This window comes from Prenolepis imparis, unplaced genomic scaffold (genome assembly GCF_030444845.1).
Source record: "Prenolepis imparis isolate NDT839.2.m4 unplaced genomic scaffold, iyPreImpa1.0 SCAF_4, whole genome shotgun sequence".
NCBI lineage: Eukaryota > Metazoa > Arthropoda > Insecta > Hymenoptera > Formicidae > Prenolepis > Prenolepis imparis.
The window spans coordinates 15,240,042-15,264,646 of NW_028141162.1; the positions used below are offsets into that span (position 1 = coordinate 15,240,042).

The following is a 24,605-nucleotide window of genomic DNA, read 5'->3' on the forward strand; positions in this document are numbered from 1 at the left end:
GAGAGAAAACGTATCAGTCAAACTGCCGGGGCACTCTTACCTGTGTCGCGTGCGTGTACTACCCACTAGTTTGCCAATGAAGCAGTGAGGCTCGGCGGAGAATCCCGAGGGTGTCGCCCGGAGGGTCACTCCGGTCGATACCTCGGCGCCTGCGCAACCCCTTATCACCCATAGACCCTCTGCGCTCTTCCGGCACTCGTAGGGCTCGCTCGCGCACCCCATCGTGACGCGTACATCTTCGCGCGAGGAGATAGAGAGGGATTGAAACGAGAAAAAAAAAGCGGCTCTCTCTCTCTCGTCTGCCTGTTGGTATTTGTGCAAGATTGTTCGGTGCATGTCAAACACGGTCCGCCTACTTGCCGACAGGAGATGAAACTTAACTTATCTTATCTTTCGCATCCTTTCGCGACAAGTGCGATGCCCTCGCTATTTAAGGGCGCCGCCATCACGTAAGAGAGGAGAGGACGACTTTGTGGCGAGGATTCTTTCGAAAGCGCGCGCGGACCAATTGATGATGTACACCGATTGATGTTTAAACTTCTTCTTTTCGGGAGAAATTTACATTTGTAGAGAATCTGGTTGTTATTAGAAACGCGTTCGACATCTCATAATATTCTATTCACGCGCTGTCGATATGCTGTCATATGAAGTCGAAAAATTTAACAATAGCAAACTCTCTTCGCAATATTGATGTACTTGTCAAAGTTTTCGTTGGAAAGTTTTACCTTTGAAAAATCGATACAAGGAGAGAGCTAAACTTGTGTTATTAGGAAGAGGAACATCTTGAAAAAAATATATAACTTATTTCTGACGGACGCAAAAGTTCGGAAGAAATATCTTGCGAATATTTTTGAAATATACATGTCAGATGTCAGATAGCAATGTATGTGTATTTATTTTACGGTCCATTATTCATCAGATTACTACAGCTGACATTATCTTAAATATAAGATTGCATTCGTATCTTTGTACAACAAGATTTATCAATAATGCGAGGGATTATATTTGGCAGTAAAGAATGGATGTCAAGGCGAGTGGATATCAAGAATATAAAATTTTTATAAATATCTTATAAGATATCTGCACACAGATAGGGATGAAAGAGTTCTATGTAGCACGCTCGCATTCTTTGCATTCACTTCAAAGAACCGTAGCCAAAGCGTTTGTTCGTTTCAAGAAAACTTCAATCAATACGCGACGTACATATTTTCTTCTCGTGTTCCTTTCGACAAATTCATCTGACGTAGATGAAAGAAAAATAAAAAATGCTGACAGATTACTTGTCTGGCGTTGCAATTAATTTGTTCGTGAAAAGGACTATCGCAGATGTAAAATAATATCGCTATAAATCGCGTTTCATTCTTTACTTTATGCCACCATTGAATGAACAACATAATCTGTTCGACGATCAAATATTCACATGCGATAATATATTAAGAAGATACAAAATTAATTGAAATTTTTATACGTAAAATTAACATTAAGAAGAAACAAATAAATGTACGCAGAATTATTTATATCCGCGATTGCATTTATTTTATAAATATATAAAAAGTATTTATTATTTTATTATTTTTTTATGATTAAACAATATTATAAAATATATAAACAAATTTATATACTATTTCTGAAATTCTGTCTGAAAGCTAAAACAAATGACATCTTATCATTATTTATGCATAAGACAATCGATGTTTTATTAATATCTCAAAATTAAGACGATCAATGTTGAACAATCTTGATGCTAAATAAAGAAAAGGATTAAATCTTACATGTGTATCTTTTCCAGCTATTTTAAAGCCCAAGAGAAACATTGATTGGTCTTATTTCCAGTCTTGATGCGTGTATGATTGATCGCTCTAGTCTCACTCAGATACAATATCTCTCTTATCCCTCATCAAGATATATTGCACATTACTCGAGAATGATTACACGCCGCTTCTATTGTCTACTCTATGAAGTCTTTGTTCGCTTTGTGATATCTTAAGTATTGCCTTGACAATACCATCCTTAAGTGAGACATACGAAACCGCGAAGTAGCCAAGATCAAATACACCAGAGATTGTCTAATAATTTTAAACCTTATAGATTCCAAGGTTCGCGCATCTTTCTTACGTTAATCACAATAAATTGAGCCAATTTTTAGCACATATGCTCTGAAACTAATTAAAGTCTTTAATTAAATTGACAATTAATTATTATAGATTTGCAAGCTATAAATGGTGGTAAACAATTTGTTGTCACAAACAAACACATTTAATATCGCCAACAATTATACAAATTTTCGTCTAATCATTGAAGTTAAATAACATTGAACATATATAGCACTTGGATGAATGACTAAAAAAAATCATATGCCGTTGATATCTTCTACTTTAAACTATATTAATTAGTGTAATTTACTTTTGTTTTAAGTGTATATATATGTTGTCCGTGTTTTATATAATTACTTAAAATCTTATATCTGCAGAATGATATTTTTTTTTATCTGTATCTACATTATATCACATAGTTATCAATTTTTTCATGCTACTATTGAAATCTGGAATTAAACAATCAAATCAAATTAATATAAAACTATTAATTTAGTATTATATTATCAAAAAGCTGATATCTTATTTAAACTCTTATGCATATTTTTTGAAAATTTTACATTAAATGCATGTCTAACGTTTATGATAGCTGTTACAGACTATAATCAAAGAGGCCAACACAAAAATCTCTTTATTTTCACATATATTTAAAACCAAATATTTATATTGCTAGATCAGTAAACGAATGTAAGTAATCATGATTATGTAAGCATGATTTTTTTCGAATAATTTGATGATTCGTTTGAATATATATAACTGTTAGTACTATCTTTTTTTACTTTCATGTTGCATTCAATTATCTTTCAACTATCAGACGGTTAAGATTATATATTTAAATTAAAAATAATGTCCCCATCTTTCGATATATCAGTGTTGGCTGCTGACAATACTCTAACAGCAGCCTAAAATGCTGCAAAACAAGTATCCTGCTGGCACATCAGAAACCGCGGTTGCCACTCCCTTTCGTTTGATCTATACCGGCCTCTCGTGATGGTACCAGCAACTAACCAGCGGAATAAACTGAATCCGGAGACATGAATGCTCGCATTGCTCGTATACACAGCGAGTTGGATGAAGAGGGAATGGCTACTACGGCCAACTCCATCCCCACCAGAAAGCCGAACATCTGAGCGTCCCTGGAAGCAGCTCGGCGGGCGCAGTCATTATTGTGCCAGTCTGACACCCGCCAGCGATCTTCCTCGTCGCGTTCGTGCCGACTTATCCGGATCTTTTCCGAGTCCTTCGTCGCGGTACCAACGCGTCGACAACATCGTGCGTGAGAGAGGAGAACGCCCTCGTGGCCACCTTCGCGAGCGCGCTGACTATCTTGTCACGGTACCCCGGCGTGCGTACGATGAGACTCTTCTCGGAGAACGAGGAAAATGTGACGTGAGAGACTGACCTTCGGCGGGTCCTTCGGCGAGTGCGACACGTTCTGTGACGCAGTCAGTAACGCGCGGGCGCGGGTCATCCTGAAGAGTCCTGATGACCGTCGCGATGAGGAGGTTTCTGTCGACGGCAGCGGTCTGCTGCTCGCTCCTGATGGCGCTCGATATCGGCCAGGTAAGTGTACGCGGAACTGTTTCTCACCGAGAGATTTCCCCTTGGATTCCGCCGTTTAAAACGCGCCAGCGAGCGCGCCGGAAGCCGCGCGTGTTTGCACGCGGATGTGTCGTTAAATCACTTCGCGGGAAACTTGGCAGGAACTGGGATCGGAAAGTAAACGCACTGTCACATGAAATTTTGTTTTGCAGAGATTATTTTATATTTAATACTGAAGAGATCATTTTAAAATTATATTTTATTATGTATTTAAAAAATAAGCAATAGAATTACCAAATTAAACTTTATAACAGTCGGATATCTAATCTCGTTTTCCGCTTTGGTTTCTCAATTGTTGTTATCTCAACTGCAAGGAAAGGTTTTATTGCTTAGCAGGTGTATTACAATGTAACCACAAAGTTTCATCTATCAAAGTAATTACTGACATTCAAACATCCGCCTTTCTGACGTTGAAATGCTTTAAATAATAAAGACCGTATTTCACTCTTTTTTTCTTTTATCTTAATTTCTCTACCAATAGAATTGGATTTTCCTGTGTAAAATTTTTATTTGATTTTGTAATATATATCGTATATATTTTTGTTATATCTTATATTTAAATTAAAGTTTTGTTAAAATAAATTTTATTTAAATTTAACTAAGAACACAAGATTTATTCAGATTTAATAGCTTATAATTTAAAGAAAAAACTATGTCTTTTAATATGCGCTATGATTAATTGTGTATTATGTAAAATATTCATAATGAAATAAGAGATAAAAAATAAGCCTAGAATGCGTCTTATATAAATCTATAGTGCAAGAAAAATTCGTTATTTTATCTTTGTAAGGCAATTATTGTATCATTTATCTCATAGTCTAATAAGGGCAAAATTAATATAGGATTCAACGAGAGCGATAAATAAATATGACAAACATAAATAACAAATAAAAGTTTAATAAATCAATGGGAAGTAATATCCTCGATACATATGTATTAATTCAAGATAAAGATTCAAGACTGTTTGATTGTGATATATAAACGGAGACGGCCGATACTATCAGCTGATTAAATGCCTAAAGAGAAATTTAAAAAACGATCGTTTGATGATTTGATAAGCTCGTTTGATCTTGGTCACTACTCGTTTTCCTCTTGTTTGCTTGATTTGCTAATGTGTATAATGTTCAACGCTATGATAGAACGAGGGAGAAAATCATAAATACATAAATCACTGAATAAAAAACTACATTCTGCAACGTTATGCCATTCCGACTCAAATCACATGCAACCGCGACTTATCAGCAATGAATATGCAAAATCAATTCATATTTTTCGCGCAGACTCATATATTATATTCATGACACTTTGAAGATATATTACTGTAAAGAAGCAAAAATTATATTAGCGCGCTTGTATTAAACACAATACATTTAAGTACTCCTTTCCATTTCAAATTATTGATGTGTATTCTTCTGGAATATACGCTCTGCATTTATTACTTCTTTTCATCATAATGCTAGGGATCAAAGGAAGAATTAAGATAAATATGCAAATATTTAAATACCTGAGAAAATATTGTTTTTTCATTGATTATACTTATTGTTAGTAGAAGGAAGAGAAGAAATAAGAAGAAAATACTTATACTCGTAACTACTTATAGACGTCATGTTTTTCGGTGATTTTCATCGTATGCAATTATATTATTTGCGATATTGCAAATCAATCTTTATGCTTAATGTAAATATTTATGACAATATTACTTCCAACTTAATACATACGACATTAGCAGGACTATATATATAACTAATTGCTTCTTGCAATTTTTACGCGAATATTATGCGACTTGACCATTACGGGTTAATCGAATTATACTCTACAGTTATTCGTTTTAACACACACACACACACACACACACACATGTATTCATTTTCTGTATCTATTATATTTTTTTTTTTTACTTTTTGTTTCTTCTTCTTTGTAGACATTTTCTGGCGAAACATTTCATGTTTCATCAAAGCTCATAAACGAAAGAAATAATAATATGCATGCAATTTTTCTCGACTTTTATAAAACAGCAGAATTACACGTTTCTTGAGACGATTAAACGACAGTAACAGACGCAAACTAGTTTCTTGATTTCATCGTCGTGCAACAAAAATATCGTGCGACGAGAAAAGTCACGATAACATGAAAGTATACTATCGTTATTTCGTTATTATCGTTACTTCGAAAGTGACAAAGTTTTTCAGTCACGAGTTTAATAACGAGCAGAAATTTGTCCAACACGCAAACTTATAAAAGTATGTATTTTTATTTTAGGATAAATGCATTATATCTTTTTAGTTATAAAATATCTTGGATTCCAGAAAACTTAAATTTAAAGAAATAGTCATTTTTTTAATTCCATGCGTTTACCATGTGTGTGTGAGACTTCTATTACATGTTTTTACATTTTTATTATAATTATATTGTTTAAAAATCACGTAAATATTTTTTTCTTATTTTTGCAAGTTTAGAATAAATCTTTTTTTCAGCTCAAATTACAACATGATGTATTATTCAAAGGTTAATGCTCCGCGTGGCGCGCAATTCTTTCGCTCGCTCCGAAATGTATCGTGGGACGAAAAGATCTCTCGGAGTTCGCCTATTACGAGGAGGAATCCACTGAATCCGCAAGCACATGTGTAAGTGTGCGTGCGTATGCACAAACGTGTAACACGTGCGGAGAAGAGCGACCGTCTCTGCTCGAGCGCGGTTCCGAGCTTTATACAGTTAATCAAAAAATCTAATTAACGAGAAGCTGCTCCCGCTCCATGGGCGGTATCCACATTGTTTATCGCGCATTCCGCTGATTATCATTTGTTAACACTAACGTTGCGACCTTTACTGGAGAAACTTTAACCCTCTCCGGGCTCTAGCGTGCAATTATACCACGGAGATTTAATCTCGCTCAAACGGAGATGAAAGAAATATACTCTTTAATGCTGTGCGTTTACCGCGTGTTTATTTCGCTTGCACGGTTTGTAGCATGTTTTGAGCGAAGCAACAAATGTAATATTCCACAGAGCAAATGTGCAAATTGGACGAACAAGAAATTATCTTCTTTGCAAGCAAACAAATAATGCGGACAAATATGAGACTGTTAATTGGTTGATTTTACTTCTTGCAAAATAATATATTTCATATTCCTTCCTAGGTGTATATTTATAGTTAGTACTTTTATGGTCCGTGTTTCTCTTTTTACTTTGTATTTTATTATATGTAAAGAATAAGTTTTAAAATATTTTCCATAATTTTACTTTTAATTAGATTTTCAAATTAGCAATTCAAATAACATGATGATTTAATTAAGTTTATAATAATTAGGAATGTATGCAATCCATTAGTTTGCATTGACAAATGGAGAGCAAATGTGTGTAAGCTCGATAAAAATTTTTATTGCAAAGATACTGAGAAATGCGCTCATGAATTAATTGCAAATACGTGTATACGAGTTTCTGAGCGAAAATTTTTCGCTCTTTCCGCGATGTGTCCCTGTAAAAGCATCGGGCCCCCGATAGGTAGGCGGTCTTATTGAGCGCACGGCCTTACTACGTATAGCTACTTATGTTGCTGTATTAATATTTATGAGGTACCCTATGGCACTCTATAGCGCGAGATAATGTGTTCTATATAAAGCGACGCGAGAAAGTGATAAATTCGGGCCATTACATAACTGGCCACACGTATACTTTTGCGTCGACTTATATAAGTCGGGTCGCTTGTTGCGTCCTGTCGGAGAAAACGAGAGAAGTATTCTTCGTCGGCGAACGAGCGTTCAATGGCGTATTATACCAACTCATTATCTATGCGCGTGCAATCGCTGTCGATTGTAAATCAAGCTGTGGGTAAGAGGAATTTGTGACAGGCTATAGGTAATTCTTAATTGCATGTAAATAATTGAATTGAAAGATGTTATTTTGCATTCAGGAACAACGAAAATCATAAATCCTAATTATCATATTTCTTCACATATCTTTGCGTGCATATAAAAATTAATAATATAATAATATATATATAATAAATTATTATATTTTATTAATTTTTACTTTATATTATTCTTTAAAGGTATTCTAAGATAAACAGATATTTTGAGATAGAAGGAGCCATATACTTTCATCCTGAGTGCGCGCAAATAAGAAGAGCATTACACACTGATTATCTTTGACAGCTGCATTGCCGTTGCTAGCCTTGTGTTGGTAATGGAGCATCTGATCTTTGACATTGTAGAATCGCTACATTGCATTACGACAGTGATTTTAGCTTCTTTCGCGTGAGCAAGATATGACTTTGCGGGTTGATGTGCAACGTCGGATGATCTAGTCATAAACGCATATCCTCTCAATGACAACGTATCGGAACGCGCGAAGGTAAAATCAACCTAGATTATTTAATTGATGCTCGTCCTTGGTGCGTGCCTGCGGTTTCGCCATACGATATACCTTATATACCGGTGTTCCCGAGCAAGTCGATCACGCGTAGAGCATTTTTTCCCTGCGCCTTTCCCTGCGTATATATAACACGCGGTCGCGAGAGAGTTTTAAGTAGATGCACGCGCGCATCTGAATATTTTACGAGATGATACTAAATCATCGGATGAGACGTGATTATTTTGAGAATCCTCCTCCTCCTCATCCTCCTTTTCTCATCGTTTATTCGTAAATTATTGCTATTCCGGTAGCGAATAAATCGCAGCTATAAATAGCAATGTTTGTTACTCCCCTCGCGGGATTATCTCTTGGATAATTTTTCTCCTACGTTTTTGTATATAAATACACGAGAACACATTAATAATTTCTCACTTTTCTTTTTTTTATATTAGCCATCAGAAATTGTACAACATTTCTTCATAACGAAAAGATTAATGCAGTTTTAATCAACGCAGTTCTAATTAACAGCATTATGCGATGTTACTCGGGACAGTCTTATTGTTTATCTTGTTTTGCGCAAACACACCAATTGACATGTTCGAACATACATCGTGCAGCGCAGCACTAAACCTACGTTTAACCAACATTAACGTATCTCGTCCCGCTTTATTTTATCGCGTCGCGGAATTTATCATCTAGTAGTCTACTCATTAAATCCGCCGTGGCGATGTGTAAATATGTCCGAGGATGGAAAAAGTATCCTAAGTTACAATCTACTCAACACGGAGCATAATGTCGTAAATCGGCGCGGACCTGTAGCTGCAAAACATAAAGTAAAGTGTCTTTATCACACAGACGGCCCTGTCTATTAAATGTACGGTAAAATACCGTAAAGCTACGATCACAAATAGCGGCTTTCTGTATAATGGATACTACTCTCGTTTCCATTCGAATTGTTTCGCGTATATTAGCGCGGACTACAGTTCATCCTTATGTTTGCTTAATGAAAATCTTTACTGCGTAACGAACACATTTCTCTGCCGTGTAATGTATTCAGAGATACATATATATTTAGACATATCTTTTATTTAAGTTTAAAAATTAATAAATTTATGAATTAGTAAATTTAAAAATCATTAATCTGCTTAATAAACTATAATAAAAAATCTGCTTAATAATTCCTGTATATAGACACATCAAAATTGTTAGAAAAATTATTGATAACTCTAGTAATTTCTTACTACAGACGATCTACAAATAACATAAGAAAAACTTTTTATACTTCCCATACTTTTCTTTATGTGTATTTTAAATATCACATCTTCTGTGTTTTTTAAAAAGAATTATTGTGGATAAAAAGTATCGTTCGATAGAGAAGCGTTTGTGTAATATCGAAACTACATCTCGAAAGTGTCCAACGCGGTATGGGCTGAGAACACAGCATCACAGGATTTGGCCAACTTGAGAGAAACACTATATATACGCGGGCCTTCTCTTCCATCGTGCCCATTTTCGGAGAACGAGCAGATAGTTCTGCCTACGCCTTACGGCCGCAACCTACGTTCGGCTCATGATAATAAGTCTTTTCTTTAAGATTGCGAAAGTATGTACGAGCGGCCGTGTAATATCTCGGCGTGGTCGTGCTCACCCGTCGCGTCACCAGGTATATATATCGGGAATCGATATAGCCAGGAGTGTCGCTTAGAGACAGAAGCATAAAATATTATCTTCTCGGATTTTGATCACACGTCGTTTTCCTCCGAATGAGGGAAGTAAACTTCCCCGATTTATTCCTGTAAACGCGACAATATATCGACAAAATTGCATTCATATTAGAGCCGCGTAAAGCTCGCGAGCTCAATAATCGAGAAAACCTTAGATAAACATTGATCGAAGCTTACTACAAAAGTTTTACAGCGTCCGGTTTGTATCTCTTGGTAATCAATCGATTATAAAACAACACGAATTCATAATTGAAATATTACAAGCTCTTTTTCATACGTTACAATTTTAATATTTTTTTATTTAGGATTTAATAATCGAGATATTTTGGGGGAAAAAAAATGAAAAATGTGGTTAAAGTTCACGAAATATCATGTGGTTGTGAAGTTTACGACAAGCGCGTGTTTTGCGGGAAACCAAGCGATGCATAAACTTATGGGATCAGAAAACGGCTGCCTATTCTTGCGGTTCATCAAGCACATTTGCGTTACGTGATTTATGTTAGCAAGCATCCAGCAGTGACGTGAATCTATCTTGAACTGTGAATTGTCTCTGTATGCATATATCGATTATAATCGGCTGACTAATCGTTTAATTATATATTCCAAGATCTCGAGCCCGGACACAAATTCCAGACCCGATAGTCATCTTTGTTATATTCCACTACTTTGATGCAGCGCGCGCTTTCAGAGAAATCCCATTTTACGACTCTCGTGTGTGTGTAAAATATTTTTTTACGCAATCTGCGAAAGTGAAAATTTTTCACTAATGACAGCAAAGTGAAAGGGTAATTTAACTTCACGTGCATCATGGTATTAAAAGCAGATTAATTTCTAGAAAGATATATTTAAAAGATCTAAGATAACATTTATATATGAGAAAATATTAACTCTGAAAAATTGTGCAGAGCAAGTAAAAACCAGAGCAGAAATGAACTAAACGTAAATAGGAGCGCGTATTTTCAGGGATTTACCAAAGTTGACGCAAAATATTTTCTCGTATCTGCGTGCGTGTTTTTCTATCGTCCAGTGTATCACGTGTAAAATGACGTTTGATAAAAGTTTATATAAATTCTCCGGTGAAAGAGAGCGGAATAAAACCAAATGCTAAAAATTCCCCCCGTAAGAGGAGAAGATTGATGCGGCTGCTCTTTCTCTCGCGAGATTTCTTCTCTCGCGAAATTTCAGAGTCAACGAGGCGAGGGGCTCCTGACTCCTGGCGAGAGGAGAAAAAAAAACGAGGAATGCGACCGTAAAAATGTTGGTCTCGCTTGGCGAACGCGAGTAGCGTTATTCGATTTGCGTTGGAAAAATCCAGCACGTTACTGGGAATCACGCATCGTTTCAGCGAGCTGTATTACGAGTTCTCCGATGTGTCAGAGTAAACGGAAGCGGTGCTAATGATGACGCGGGTATAAACGCATAGTATCGTCATAATGTGCGCGCACAATTCCTAGTCGCGATTTCACCGCGCTTTCATTACACTTTTTTCACTTATATTATCAAGATATATCATTTAAACGCATCAACGAAAGCGAGAACGCGAGATGCACCCGCATCATGAAGAGAGAAAAGAGTACGCAACATTTTTTTTCTCTCACCTGTCCGATATATAGACCGTGATAAGTGTTGTCGGTATGCACGACCGAACGTGCGTATTAAATAACGCAACTTTATCCATTGCGCTAGATTCATGGAAACGAGAGTATCTCGGTTAAGATATAAAAATTAATGATGAAAATTCGAAACACTTGCGCGAGAACAGGATGTAAAAGTTGAATCAATAATCCAAAATTCGAAAATCCCTTCATTCTTAGCAGAATCTTTATCGAGGAAACTGACGTAATTAATTTAGAATTAATTTAATCATATACTCTTCCACATTTCATGCTATACTTAGTTTTAATATAAATAAAGGAAAAAAATTTATTTCTTTATATGGGAGTACCAAAAAATGTTCATAATCTATACATAGAGAGACAACACGTTTGTTATTGATTAAACGTTAAATTAAATATTCAATGGCGATTATTCACTCTAGTATGCATTTTGCAACTTTGCGCTTGTATCAATAAATTTTACTTTATTCTAGTATTTATGTAGGCGAACGGGATCGCTGCGTCAAAAATTGTGCGAATAAAAGATCGATCGCGATTAACTCTCTGCCACGGGGGGAAGTGTGTAATTTCGAGAAGAATAGCATTGAATACTGTGATTATGAATGCATGTAGGGCGCGTGAGGTCTATCACACGTGCCGCGCAATTTACGCATTTACGCATGACGGTATTGTCCGGGCAAAAAACGGGTCTACTACTGCGTGAACACGCAATTTAAAGTATATACCGCGCGATTTCTCGTCGTCGCATAAAGAACTGTTTAGAAAAAAAGAATCAACCTGCAAATCATGCGACATAATCTTGGTACACAGAGAATTTTTTTCTGGAATTTACCCTAAAAATCATGGTAATCGTGGGACAATATGGTATGGAAAGAATTTTATGAGAATTTCTCTGTGACTAATATTTATCTCACAATAAAAATAATATCTATTACTATTATTTAAAATATAAAATATGTTTGATTAATTTTACTATGCAGTTTAGTAAAATTAATTAAACATGTTTTATATTTTATTGTGATAGATATTATTTTTATTGTGATAAATATTAATCAGAGAAATTCACATAAAATTATTTTCATACCATATTATCCCACGATTACCATAATTTTCAGGGTAAATTCTAAGAGAAAATTCTTTCAGTATATGTTTAAGTTTCTTTTGGTATCGCAAAATTTTAGAAATATTATTTATTTCCATCTTTATGCGTAATAAATAAATTTTTACCAAACTTTTAAAATCTTTTAAATTTTCGATAATGGATGAATTGATTGGAAAAAGTAATTTTCACGCGTTGATTCAAAGTTATTTTATTTATTACATTTTTAAAAAATAAATAATGTTTCTTTCACCTTTTTATGTGCAATACTTTATAACAATTTAAGTTTTTAGCATTTCTTGTAAACGTATGATGTAACGTTACATTTTTTATCACATTCAACATATTTGATGGAAGATTGCAGGATCTTAATATCGATTAATATTCCACTCTGCAGAATAATATTAAAGTGACATTCTCATAATGTTTTCGCTGATGCAGTATTGATAGCGAAAGATTCGCGATGCTATAACCGAAGAAGCGCAGGATTAGCGAGCAGCGGGTTCGAAGGAGGCCTCCGTCCTTGGTCCGCTAACAATTCATAGCTCGCTACGGGAGGGTTAAACACTTGACATCGCATGATCTATACAGAGCTTATACCCGCGGTATATATATGCCTATGGCAGTCGGCAAATCAGGTATGTCAGTCGAGATCGTGATTTATGTCCGCGGTTCGGCCGCGGGCGAGACGTCGAGACGAAATCGTCGAAGCGTTATTCACGCTCGCGAGTACGTACGCTCGAGATAGCGTCTCGTCGTAAACCGCTGCGCGCAAAAGTTAAGGCCGAGTGGCGAGACCGCAAAAGAAAGGGCGTCAACCCTTAACGGCGCACCGTCTGACTCTTTAACAGCGAGAAAAATGTTCCGCAGACAAATATCGACATTATATATCGCACGCTTCGCGCAATCATCCCGATCAACCCAAGAGTGCTAAAACAAACGTGTCAATTAATTGTCAAAAAATACTTTCGGTCATAAAAAAATTTCATAAAAAATGCTGAAATAGTAATGTATTTCATCAAATTGTTTCAGAAACCATTAAGCAAATTAATTAGCAAATATTATAGTAATTATAAAATTATAAGATATTATAAAATAAATTATAATAAAATAAAATAAATTATATAATTTAAAAAATTATAATATATTATAAAATTAAATTATTATAAAGATAAAAAAATTAAATATCAAAGAGTATACATTTTTTTTATGTGAAAAAGTAAGAAATTAAAAAAAATCATGATACAAGATGGGAAGTTATCGCAATTGGTTGTTTGAAAAAAATACGTTCATTATTTTAGAAATATCCTGGAAAGAGTACTGTCTCGTGACGTTCAGGTATCCGCATAGCCAAGTTCCAGCAAGTACCTTCGCAGTAACGGCAAGGCAAAATTATATTGAAACGTTCTTCACGCTTCGTACGTGCACGTGCGTGGACGCACGAATGATACGTAAACGCACACGTGGACTCACGTAGCGTGCATTACGCGCGCGCACGAAATGGCATTGTCGTAAAATCGCGGGCGTATATGAATCCTATCTAGAAGCCGAGGCGTTGTAGCGAGACCACAAAGGAAGAGAGGGACTCGCGCGTCAGAAGGACCGGACGGGTTAGAGAGAGGCCTACCTGGAAGAACCATTGTCGCTCCTGGATACGAGAGGAATAAAAGCTGCTTTTCGAGCACAGCGAAAGAGCTGACCTTGTCTCGCGATTTATAGCGTTAATATTTATTGAAGCTCTAAGAGGAATACAGACTTTGCGCATCTACTCGAAGAAGGTTTATTCTTATTGAAGACCCCGTCTGAGAAAACAATGTTATAACTTGTAAAAGTGAGATGAGACCTGCAAAGACCCCGTTTACTTTCTTATTCCGCTGAAATTATGATTGGCTTGTAATTATCGCAATTGTAAATTGAGAGGGAAAGAAAGGAATCCGATTTTACATAAACGGACGGTGAAACGGTGCATATTTATGGTAGTAAAATCATCTCGATGAGACTCTGTCTCTGATTCTTCTCTCGATTTTTTATTCCTCGTACTTTCACTTTTCTCCGTGAGTCTCTATACGCAGCTGCGACCGCAACTCCATGAATAGAAAGGCTCGTATATATGCGTACACGACATCTCTTACAACGCGCAAAAAGAGTCCTGTTAAAGAAACGATTGCACAAGAGCGAAATTCCAGGGTTACTCCTTTATTTGACCATCTCATTGACAATTCGCTGCGATTGCGGTAGTAAGATAATATCCATTTTTGGGAAGATGTTCTCAAGATTGAAATCTATGTCGAATCTCGGAGATGAGATAATTTCCTGTCGCTTAAAATTACAATTGATTATTGTATATAAGTCATATATTTTTTTAAGAGAATGAGGGAGATTTAAATTTCGATTTTTCCTAAAAATTGTTTGCTTTGGAAAATCTTATTTCTAAAATTTTTAATTTATTTTTTAAATAATGCAATTTAATCAATCAAAATTATATTTTCTCTCTTATATCGAGAGAATCTATACATCATAATTTTATATAAAATAAATTTATTTTATACAGAATGAAACCAATCACCATTCAATTCAAATAATGCTTTTCCGCTTGACTTGGCGATATAAGAGATATTTGCGGAGAAGTAACTGTAAAGTGCTCCCTATTCAGGTACCATTAACAAACACGGTGCAACCGGAACATTGCGTTCTTTATCATTCCTTGCGGTGCTGTTAAAATCGACACGTGAGGCGAAACGATTTGTTTTTAAATTAGGTTGTTCCCCAAAGTTACACGGTCTATAAAGTATCGGCTGTTCGAGCGTATCTGAATCTATCAACGGCGGGGTCTTTCGACGTTGTATTACAATGAAAATTCCAGTCGCGCGGGAATAATAAATATTCTAAGTAGATAAGTATACACAGATGCTCGTGGAGAGAGAATGTTTTGCCCGCAAGATCGTAATATCCACCTGCCCGAACGCCGGGCATTATTCTATCCCCTTATCGATTTCGACGCAGGTGGTGAAGGTAATAAGTATTGCCATCCTCGATCCCGTAATTGCAATAATTTAATGCGATTCACTCTCGCCCCATTCAATGACACGTGCACGCAAATGCATATGCATCTCACCTTTATTGCTCTTTGATACTCGATTCACATCACTCCCCTAACGATGATAAATAATTTTACCTATTGGATCAATTGTTCTCGACCATTAGAATACAATTCTTGGTTAAAAAATATTAACGTCGTATTCTTTTGTTTAAATAAAATTGCATACTTCGACCTCTCTCTCTTTCTCTCTCTTTCTCTCATAATAAACCGTAATTATACATTATATTCTCTTTCTTCTCTATAAAGGGTATTTCGCGTGTGCAGGCGCTGGTGACCCCTGGCCCGACGTATAATTTACGTCACATACGAAAAGCAAATATCGCGTGGAAAAGTGAGATTTATGCGTGCTTGCAAAATCTCAGCTCGCGCGCGTTCCTAAGAAATTATTTTCTTCCTCGGTCGTTACGTTTCGGTTAATACGTTCCCTGTTAGATTATCAAGTCGGGCAAATATACGGTCGTAAATGACGCGCGCCGGGAATGTCGAGGACAAAGAAGCGGAGAAGGCGGCATGGCATCGCGAAAGTGGGATTTCCTGCTCTGCGGATGCGCGTTTGGTGCCGCACATCCTTCGACCGTGCGAGAGATTGTCGATAAACGAAGATAATGTTGCGAGAATGATATCGTTCGACCATATCCCGTGATAAACTCACGGCGGTTTAATCTTCTCCCAAGCCGGGTTATTATTTAATTGAACGGCCCTTTTATATAAAAGGGCCAGACGGGGGCGTTCTCTCTTTTCCTTCCCTTATATCATAACTGAGGGCTTCTAAGATTCTCCCTAGAAAGAAGACTGTATTTGTGTGACATCTCTCCTATATCACAAGAAACAATTATAGAGGTTTAATGAGAAAAGTTATCTATATAATTAATTATTGAAACTTAATACGAGAGATAAAAGAAAATTACAATATATAATCCCTCTTTTTTTATACGTAAATATAAATTATTCATTGTTGGATATATAATGTTGAAAAATGGAGTAGAAAGAGCAATTTTAACTTTGTCAAAAATTAAAGTGTAATACGGTATAAAGGAACGCGAAAACTGTGTGTCTATAAATATTTTTCGAGATACGAAAATTCTCAAAGTACCTGCAACTTAAAACAGTTGGAACTGGAATTCGTTTCATGTAGAAGTTCTGTTCATTGCTCTTGCGCGATTCCCTTGCTGCAGCTATCTCTTTGTGACGTAAAATGGAAAATTATTTTCTCCGACACGGCGAATGCGAGCTTTTGCAGTGTTCTCTTTCGCCCATACTTTTTCTCTGGTGGATGACTTTAAAGATGAATTTAATGCGACCTGGTAAGTATCCCACTTTCACTTGCACGCTTTCGAGTTTCGAAAGATTGCCCTCGGAAAAGAAAGGGAAGAGATGAAGCGCGAGCCAGCCCCGATCAGATATCGCAAAAATTTAATAATTAATTACGCACATTGTGCAACCTGTGATCTGATAATAATCGGCGGCATCGGTTTATTAATTACTCTCACGGGTTATATACTTCGTACAATTAATTTATATTACTATGTGTATCCAGCTTTGTAATTAGATTCTTTTTAATTACTCTAGTCGAAAGTGTAATATTTCCCGTATGTATTGTCAATTTTTTGCGCTCGCACACATTTTAAAATAATTTTAGCAACAAATAACAATGTAATTTAAATTCATGGTCACTTCAATAAAAATTAATTTTTCACTGAAAATAATTTGTTGTTCACAGGGCACGAATAGCAATATATTCTCCTTCGTGCAGTCCATTCTTGTAAAATATATAATTTATTACATTTTGTAAAATAAAATTTAAAAAAATTATAAATTATATTTTGTATAATTTACTTTGTATAATTTTCTTTTGTATATAATTTATATTATATTTATTTTTATTTTGCATAATTTATATGCATATCTATTTAAATTATATTAAAAATGACAATTTTATGCACTTGTGCCTCGAAAGCTATCGATGCGTCGACATTAAGGACAAGCGATAGCCTCTTCTGTGTCCGAGCGATACCGGTTTTTTTCGGAGCCCAGAGAGAGAAAGCAGGACGACGGTCAAGGCATATTCGGACGTGCAAACGTAACGCGAACCTAATTATCTCATTATTGCGTAAACTAGATATTTTTCCAAGGACGCGACGAACCGTAAAACTCGCGGTAAGAAACTGACGATGCGATATGCGCGATGGCGAGAGATGGCGATGATCGTAAATTGCATACACTGTGAACGATGCACTTCTGGCAAAAATGCCGTAGGGTTCGGTTACAGCGGCCGCGCGTTAAAAAAAGGACGAGACGAGCGGTTAGACGAAGGAACCCGAACGAGCAGCCCAGGGTCAATAACATACGTTTTGAGACTTTGGCTTCCTTTTTCTTCGCGAGATAATTCGAGGGCGGGCACGCAGCCTCCGGGCGAAGAATGCTCTTTCGTGCCGACGACGCGTTGCATATATCGTGTATGCCTTTCTCGCATCCGCGCGACGAGGAGAGCTACAATGACATTCAGCCGCGTACCGTGACACGAGTAATTGCCCTCTCAATTATTGAAGAACGTGTACCTGTATGGTGTAGCCAGTAGACGCAAAACGAGTAACACGTTCGTTACTATAGCGCAATTATTTACGATCGAGGGCCTCTCGCGAAGAAAAGGCAGATATGAATTAAAGATACGACATTATAAAGTATTGTATATACCTATCTACTTCACATAAGCAGACAAATCGCTATATTTTATCCCATACTGATGCACTTATCTGATATAATAACTCGTGCGGCTTTTCGCGAATCGTAAAATTGTATCTACATATGTAAATAATATAAATAGATGCACCACTGTATGAGAAAAGAGTAATTATTATATAATAGACGAATTTTTTTAGCAAAGAGAATTGACAAAAATTTCTTAATATTTAATTTCATTGAATGGTACCCATTTTAAACTTATCATATCTACTTTTTATATTTTTTCTTTTTTTATTTTAAAAGCATAGTGAATCGCTCTTTCAATCGCAAGAATTTTCACGGATCGTTGTGCATACGATGTTTAATAAAGAAGACGACTCAGGACTGTAATTGCACCCTGCGTCGCTTGTCTTCCGAGAAAACGAGTATTGAACATCTTTCAACATTAGAGAAGAGAACGAACGAATCATAAACAATTACTATACAATTAATAGCACAAGTCTTGCTGAGTCAGGGAATGCAATTGTAACGTCGATATCCATACTATTTCTCGCGTTTTGCGAGAGTGACGTGGCTGCATTGTTCCTCGAGGACGTGACTTCCTCGTGCCTTTGTAACTTCACTTATGCCGCGCCTCTCTTGCACTTGTGTTGCGTCTCTCACACGCGATACCACTTCGATTCGACGTCGCTTTCATTTGCGATTCTTCTTACGTCGCAAAAGGTAAAGAAATTGTAGGATAAGCTCGATCGGCGATGCTGAACGCGACAGTGATAACCATCTGAATTTTATATCTTATCCTACATCTCCTCGTCCTTCGTTGAGTTAATCGTGAGGCGAGTTCTTGAATCCACAGGCTGCTCCAAGTCTGCTCCAAGTTTGAACTGAGGGATAAACATTCTCTGTGAAACGATATACGCGATGTAATTAACGTTTACAAAGAAAAATTCTGAGCAACAAGATAATAAATATGTGATTTATTAATTAGTTATTTTTTTTATTAATTAAATTTCATGAAAATAATAATTAATTTCTCTCGCGATAATAGTTCATTAAAAGTTACAAAAATTTTAATAAGCCACTCAAAAAACCGCTATTTTCCACGCGCTGCTAGAAAATTTGTAAAAATGCAAAAGCCACATTTTTTACTTTGTATATGATTCATTGTATCTAATTACCCTTCGTTGCTGGTAGTAATTAACCGCGCTCATTAAGAGATAGCGTACTTTATTGGAGTATCTTTATTAACAAAGATACTTATCGTGAGTTATATCGAAACAACGCGGAAGAAAAATTTTTAAACGAGCATTTACAAAAAATTATACTGATTGCATATATTAATATTGATATTAACACGATATATTATGGAAAATAGCTTTATTATTCTCTATACGAAATTAAGATGTTTCGTTTTACAATCTATTATCGTTTATAATTTATTTAAATTAATTGTACTATCGAAATGATTTTTTATCGTTCCCTTCGATATGCAACAATCATTTGTCTCATCCCTTCGATATGTAACAATTATTTGTCTCATCCTTTGCATCTTATGAAATAATTTTCCAATGATAAAATTAATATAATGTGATTTGACTTAATACTTTTTCAGCGCTTATTAAACTTTCTTTTTTAAAAAGAAAAATATTTATCATCCTCCATAATCTTGCCGAAAAAAAAAATGTAAAAGAAGGATAAAATATATTAAATAAAAATATATTAAAATTTATGGAAATATTTTAAATTTATAAATAAATACATATCTTGAGAGCGGAGAGAAAAAGCACGGGCTAACGTTGCTTGCTCGTTATATCTTATTCCTCGGCCCTTATATCCCTCGCCGCGGATCTCCCAGCCCTTATTTATCGAAAGACACGTCGCCGACAAGCCGAAAGTCCCCCGATCGACAATCCGACAGTGAGAGGAACGATCCTGTTTCTGCGATTCCGCTGGGACTGGATGTGCGCGCTCGGAGAATGCGTTGAAACATCACGAGTGCCCCGTCGGGATTAAATCTTGATGCATTGCCGTTATCCACGCGTGAATTTTTACCCTCGTGCATTAAAGCCCGGGCGGGAAAAATTATCAATTTATTGCGCGCGCGGCGTCGATACGCGATAGCGCTCGGGCGCAACCCTCCCGGGCGAATTATTAATTGCCTACCCGATCGCAATTGTTGTTCCAAACGAGTTTGCGTTGTATAACTATGCGCCTATCGCGATCTGGCCACCGTCAGGTTCTTAGGTGGTGTGTCTTAAAAAAACGCGGTTTTGCTTTCGCAATTATTCATAGAGTAAAATCCACATTTTTCTGTCAGCTGTTTTCTTTCGCATATTTTTCTTCCAAATTTCTGAAATTTCTCTGCATGCTCTGTATTGTTTTATGAAAATCTCAAGCTTAATGCAATTATAATAATTAGTAATAATAAATAAAATAAAAATTAAAGTAAAGTAAAGTAAAAAAAATTAATAATAAAATAAAATTTATAGTGAGCGATGGAGAGACCATTTGCATTTCTATTTATTGCGATATTTCCACATGCCATTGATTTTTGTCAAACTAGTTTCGCGTGGAATGTGTCAATCCGACCGTGATAAGGAACTAATTTATCGTTTCTTCTATTGTTTGCGTTGCGATTACGTGATATCATTCTGCTATTTTAAGCTTGTCCATTCGTTGCCTCGCATTTTTATGAAAGACTGCCGCGTGGATGGAAGTCGAACGACGGAAGTTTGCAGAGTATATCCAACTCGAGCTGTTTAGCCGTTGGACAATAATTGGCGAGCGCATGATATTTATAATGGAATATCCTTCAGATGTGGAGGATAAGAGTCCAGTTTAACAGGCGGAACTGATGTTTCCGCGCCTGAACGTATAGCGCGCCGTTACATCGGCTTCAGCTTTATGTAACCGTGCATAATGTACATTATTGTACCAAATTATTTATTCGCCATTGAGTGTACGTGATACGGATACTTCAGGAAGTTTGAGAGCACGTGATTCCGCATTTTGCCAATTAAATGTCATATAATAGCGAAATTCTGTGAGTGTGTTGCATATACTTCGATCATTCCATTCCATTGCAAGCTATTGTTGCTTTCGAGGCGCGTCAGCGCATTAATATTAATGCGAATATCAATTTCAGATTTTTTATTTCACGCCTGCATCCTACGATCCTCTCCGAGTTAAGTAACGAAGATATCTGAGAGAGAATCTAAGCTTCAGATTATAAAATATCAAAAAATAATTCAATAAGATATTAAAATTAATAATAGTTATTATTAATTATTCGTGACACCTTCTAGAATCGACGAATATAATTCATAGGCAAAGAGTAGGCTGTAACAAGAAGATAAATATATTTCATGCAATAATCTGCTCAGCACTCGATCGCCCGATTCTCTAGGACTTTATTATATAGCCTTCTAGATTCGCCGGTATAAGGCTACATCCGTGATGTTAGTACGAGCTGAAAGATATTTCTTTACGTAAACTCGCGCGCTACGCATTCTCGGAGACGTCGCAAACAGTCGTAGAATTTCCTGCCAGACGAACGATCGTCGTTCCAGCAACACAATGCGGAGTGCTATTAAATTATACGCGCATAATGTCATACGTTGGCCGGGGACCGCCACGGGATACGGACTCTCGCAAGGCCTTGCCCAACGGCGACCACGATCCTCTCTCTCGTCCGCTATCGTATACCTGTCATCGCACACGTAGAAGACAAAGCATCCGCCGCTAATCGAGGACCGCTAAGCCGCCTTTCTTCTTCGACGAACAGTTCGCCCCGCGAACGAGAGACTAACGACTGCTCTCCGAGAGATCCTCTTCCTCGAATAACACATCGGAGCATTTAGGACTCGTTTGCGTCCTTGCCGGGACGCCTACGTGCGGATCTTTGTCTTCTCTCGCAGGCTTCGGGCGAGATCGCCAGAGTTAGCAAAATTGTACCACTTTTGGCACATTATTCTCGAGGAAGGATATTGATTTCGCCAAAGGCTCCTGAATCCTCTGAATGTGATGCAAATTTCGAAAACCGACTTTAGACCCCTGTATAATTTCTGACAGAATTCTATTTATAATTTTAGATGTCGTAACATGTAAAACACATTAAGGAATTAAAATGCACACGTATATGAATTGCAAATAGATTTCTGTCGCGAATTCTAACGTAAATTATAAATCATCTAAAGGAGACTTTAGACGACTTTCTTCAAAAATATTTATTGGATCAATAATGAGATTTTATTTTTAAAGAGGTGCTGCTTTCAGATTTTCTATTGAATATTTTTTTTATTGTCGATACCATGTCACAAAATTATATATATTTTCTAGTTTGGCATTCTGAGCATAATTTTAAAAAAAAATGTCTAAAATACATGCAACAAATAATCGATTGACAAACTGCTTTTAACTACGCCTACAAAAATAACTGTGGAATTGATGGTGTCGTCACCTAGGAATCGCGGCCACTCGGGGATGTTATATTAACTCGAGATTAATATCAAGATCGTGTCATGGATACGCGTCTCATCGCGCGTATTTCTGACAGCACAAATACGCGTTATCCGCGTTATACGGTGCGGCCCGGTCGCGTGAAATTGAAAGTTAGCGTGGGCCGATAGCTACTGCCCAGACCGGTCCAAGTTTGCCCGTACATTAAGTCCGTGATCCGGCCCGAGGAAATATCATTGGTCTGTATATCGTTCTCGTCGAGTGCTCCTTAGCGGGATACTAGGATGACGGGGGTGGATATCGCTCCGAGTCTCGCACGGTCCGAGTATCGCGCGAAACAGGCCTGCCGTCGAGAAAAAGAGAAACGCAGACACTCGTCTCGTTTCGATATAGTGTCGCGAGATAACAGGAACGCGATTCGAGTATTTTTCACAATTTTCAAAACAAAAAATTATACGGCTTTAAATGTCTCGGAATGCGAGCGGAATTTCTCGACGGTAAAAGTAAAACAGATTCCGTCAGGTTTTACCTTCGTAACGAGGATATTCTTACATTCAGCTTCAGGTTGACACATTATACGAGACCCGGTTGGTTCTCTCGACCCGAGTCTTTCTTCATCAGTGTTGTACGGCCATAATCTGAAATAAGACAGGCCAGGCTCTCGCCGAGCTGTTGACCCTGATTAAAATATTTATGAAGGCTCTGGAGTGTTTCGAGCGCGAGCGTGAAACGTAGAAAGGAAGACGCGTAGGAAATTCCAGGAGGGCTTCTCCTCTACGCTTTAGAACAATTTATTAGGCGTTGTTCGAAGGTTTCGGGATCTTATATACCCGTTTCCGCGTGATTGCAGGTCGCCGGACAATTATTGGACTCGGAGTTCGACCCGACGGTGACGGCGACGTGCAAGAACGGCTACATGACGATACGCGTCAGTCTCAATGAGAGTTTCGTAGGCGCAGTCCACGCTCGGGATCATCGAACCCCGCAGTGCATGGTATCTGGCAACGGCACCACACACGCCACTCTGGGCATCAACCTAGTAGCGTCGAAGGACAGTCCCGAGTACTGCGGAGTCCTCGTGAACAACGTAAGGCTTCTATGATTATGGAAATCGCGCTGTACATACGTACGCCAAGGGCGGTCGAATTATGGGACACGAAGCGCAGCATCGACTGCGTCCTTAGAATTCCTAAAAAAATCAGACGTAAGAATTGAGCGAGAAGTAACAAGAAATCAACTCGTTATGTACGAGCATCTCGCTGCGTGTAAACAGATATTTTCCGCTGCCCGAGGTGCATTTCGCGGAGATGCATTTGAATTGGAATTAATATTCGTCTCTATCGTCTCTATTTACAAGTGTGTGACATGTTTAAGAAAATTGTTTTGAGAAGAGGTTGAGCATATGCTAATTTACCTAGGCCGGTCACTCTAAATGCCTCGAGAATAACATAAAAATCGCTCATATATATGGAGATTTTGATTTGCATTTGAATCCCTCGCTTTCCGCCGAGATATTTGTTCTGCAAATGTAACGACATTGTGGATGAAGACTTTCTCAGTATAATTTTTACACATACACACACACACATAATTTAGAATTTGCAAGAACGTATATTTATTAATATTTTTGTACGTAAAAATCAAAATTATACAATATTATTTTACTAACGAAATAATTCGGACATTGTGAACAACTTGTCGGGGATGTTTTATTGTTTAATATGTTGCATTATTATTTTTATATTTATAATGTGATAATATTGCAGCATTCAGAAGAACGTTCCGTTCCCATTGCTGTTAGAATACATAAAACTCTGGAGCTGGCGGATGACAAATTTTATGTCATTACGTGCGGAAAAGCGGGCTTCAAAAATGCCAAGTA

At 37.0% G+C, this 24,605-nt stretch overlaps 2 protein-coding genes across 5 annotated transcripts in view; one reads left to right on the top strand and one right to left on the bottom strand.

Moving 5' to 3' along the window:
- Positions 1–113, bottom strand: part of Syn (synapsin) — a 48,620-nt gene extending 48,507 nt beyond the window's left edge. For both annotated transcript variants that reach the window (XM_083035767.1, XM_083035769.1), the window contains exon 1: positions 41–113. The gene's annotated coding sequence lies outside the window, so the exon portion shown is untranslated. The remainder of the gene's footprint in view (positions 1–40) is intronic.
- Positions 1–24,605, top strand: part of LOC145934898 (uncharacterized) — a 91,781-nt gene that overhangs the window by 35,397 nt on the left and 31,779 nt on the right. The window contains exons 1-3 of one of the 3 annotated variants that reach the window (XM_083035771.1): positions 3,164–3,656; positions 23,574–23,810; positions 24,490–24,602. In XM_083035771.1, coding sequence (XP_082891897.1) covers positions 3,579–3,656; positions 23,574–23,810; positions 24,490–24,602 — 428 coding nt within the window. In that variant the 5' untranslated portion in view covers positions 3,164–3,578. Of the gene's footprint in view, positions 1–3,163; positions 3,657–23,573; positions 23,811–24,489; positions 24,603–24,605 lie in introns of those variants that run through there. The other 2 variants (XM_083035770.1, XM_083035772.1) reach the window with 2 other exon arrangements.